The following is a 2,184-nucleotide window of genomic DNA, read 5'->3' as shown; positions in this document are numbered from 1 at the left end:
AACCAAACCACGAGTTCGCTTTTAACACAACATCGTTGGGCACCTGGTGGTTAGTGAGTGTCTCCTAATGGCCATCGTCGGTGTGTTGTTAGCGTGAACCGGATACAGCTCACTTTGAAACAAGGGTCAAAGCTAAATGCTGAACACGTTGTGTGGCCACTCGTCTTTGTCAGACAGCGGGTGAACCGTTAGCAAGTGGGTCGCTCGGTCAGGAAATGCTGTCTGGGCCCTTTCAGCCCCGCTGATCTCCCCCCCAGGATGCAGTGCGACAACCAGCAAATTAACAGTGTCACCAGTGGCCAGGACCACCCAGTGAAGCAGGTGCGGTTGGGCAGCTCTGAGCCCAGCGATGCCACCACACAACCCAGTCAGGAAAACCTGGGACCGCAGCTCAAACTGCTCCCTCTCAACGACCAGATCCGAGAACTACAGACCATCATCAGAGACAAGACAACCAGCCGAGGAGATTTCATTTTTTGTGCCGACCGTCTGATCAGACTAGTAGTTGAAGAGGGCTTGAATCAGCTCCCCTACTCAGAGTGTACTGTGACTACACCAACAGGGTACAAGTATGAAGGTGTCAATTTTGAAAGAGGCAACTGTGGAGTCAGCATAATGAGGAGTGGCGAGGCCATGGAACAGGGTCTCCGGGACTGCTGCCGCTCCATTCGCATCGGCAAGATCCTCATCCAGAGCGATGAAGAGACACAGAAAGCCAAGGTCTACTATGCCAAGTTCCCCCCAGATGTGTACAGAAGAAAGGTGCTGCTCATGTATCCCATCCTCAGTACAGGGAACACAGTGATTGAAGCAGTGAAGGTGTTGATAGAGCACGGAGTTCAGCCCAGACACATTATCCTCCTCAGCCTCTTCTCCACACCTCATGGAGCCAAATCTATAATCCAGGAGTTCCCAGACATCACCATTCTGACCACAGAGGTTCATCAAGTGGCTCCAACACATTTTGGACAGAGGTACTTTGGCACCGACTAAACTGAGGAAGACCTGAGGAACATGATGTGCGACCTGTTTTGACTAGAAAAGCTATATAAATACAAATCCATTTACCATTTTAATGGCGTGTAATCAAATTTGATGCCACGCCACAGTCACACCTACACCCATTGAAAATTACTCCAGAATACGTAAATTTACACCACTTTCTAATTTTCTGCAAATTTTGAGCATGTTAAAGCCCTCAAAAAGCCAATTCATTTGCCTTAAAAATAACAATAATAATAATCATTACAATTTCAATAGGGCCTCACCCTGTCTCACTCAGTTCGGTGCCCGGGTCCTAAAAGCAATGTAAGCAGGGGTTAATTTGTGCCGGATCATGCCGGAACAGGATCCGGCACCTCTTGGTTTTGGCCTGCCCGTGTTCCGGGACTTATTTGGGCTGATCCGGTACCTCTCGTATAGAAAAAAATATGAATACAGAGCTGACAACACTCACGCTTTCGGCGTGTGACACACATCCAATTTGTCACGCCAAAAAAAAAAGTGATTTCTTACAAGTGGCCAATACGTCGATCGTGAATGCTGTGTGGTAGTAGGGATGACCTGCGTTTTGTTCCGGCTGACCATTTTTTAATGTATTTTCTTTTGTAGGTGTTAGCAACAGCAGCTTACGTCAAAAGAACACTGACACTTCCTGACTTTACGAAACTAACTGTCTCATGTAGTGTATACATTTTTTTTTAAACTGTTGTTAAAGGCATTGCACAGACCGAGACTATACAACAGTTAAACATGTGGATATGTTTACGTGGAAGGCAACAGAAATGATGTTAGATCATAAACTGCCTTCATATGCTGCTCTCTGCAGTTGTCCAGGTAAGACCAAAGTAACAGAGCATTTAGTAATTCAGTAATTGTAATGTAGTTATAAAAACAGAGTGATAGGAATAGTTGGGATGGCAGAAAACTTGGACAACTACCAAACAACATTTTAAACCACGACAAACATGCCCAAAATATGTTTCAGTGTTTCTACGGTCATGAAAAACCTGGAAAAGTACATTTACATTTCTTTGGATATGCTAAAACAAAACACGTAAATGAGGATTTGTCTGCAAGACATCTGTTCATGTGTTCATCCAACCGCGGTAATTCCAGCTCCACTTGCGTATCTTAAAGTTGCTGCAGTTAAAAAGCTCTTGGGTCTTCTTCAGATCTTATTAG

General features: G+C 45.1%; 1 protein-coding gene across 1 annotated transcript; it reads left to right on the top strand.

Moving 5' to 3' along the window:
* The first annotated feature begins 258 nt into the window (after nt 1-258).
* LOC133014349 (uracil phosphoribosyltransferase homolog) lies at nt 259-1,021 on the top strand. Its single transcript, XM_061081560.1, has one exon. It carries the CDS (start codon nt 259-261, stop codon nt 991-993), a length of 735 nt encoding a protein of 244 aa, XP_060937543.1. The 3' UTR covers nt 994-1,021.
* The last annotated feature ends 1,163 nt before the right edge of the window (nt 1,022-2,184 follow it).

This window comes from Limanda limanda, chromosome 11 (assembly GCF_963576545.1).
Source record: "Limanda limanda chromosome 11, fLimLim1.1, whole genome shotgun sequence".
NCBI lineage: Eukaryota > Metazoa > Chordata > Actinopteri > Pleuronectiformes > Pleuronectidae > Limanda > Limanda limanda.
The sequence above is the reverse complement of the archived record's forward strand: the minus strand, read 5'-3'. Positions and strand labels throughout refer to the sequence as shown.

Bases quoted from the DNA above. Each gene is read 5' to 3' on its own strand.
- LOC133014349 (XM_061081560.1), top strand. From the start codon at position 259: ATGCAGTGCGACAACCAGCAAATTAACAGTGTCACCAGTGGCCAGGAC.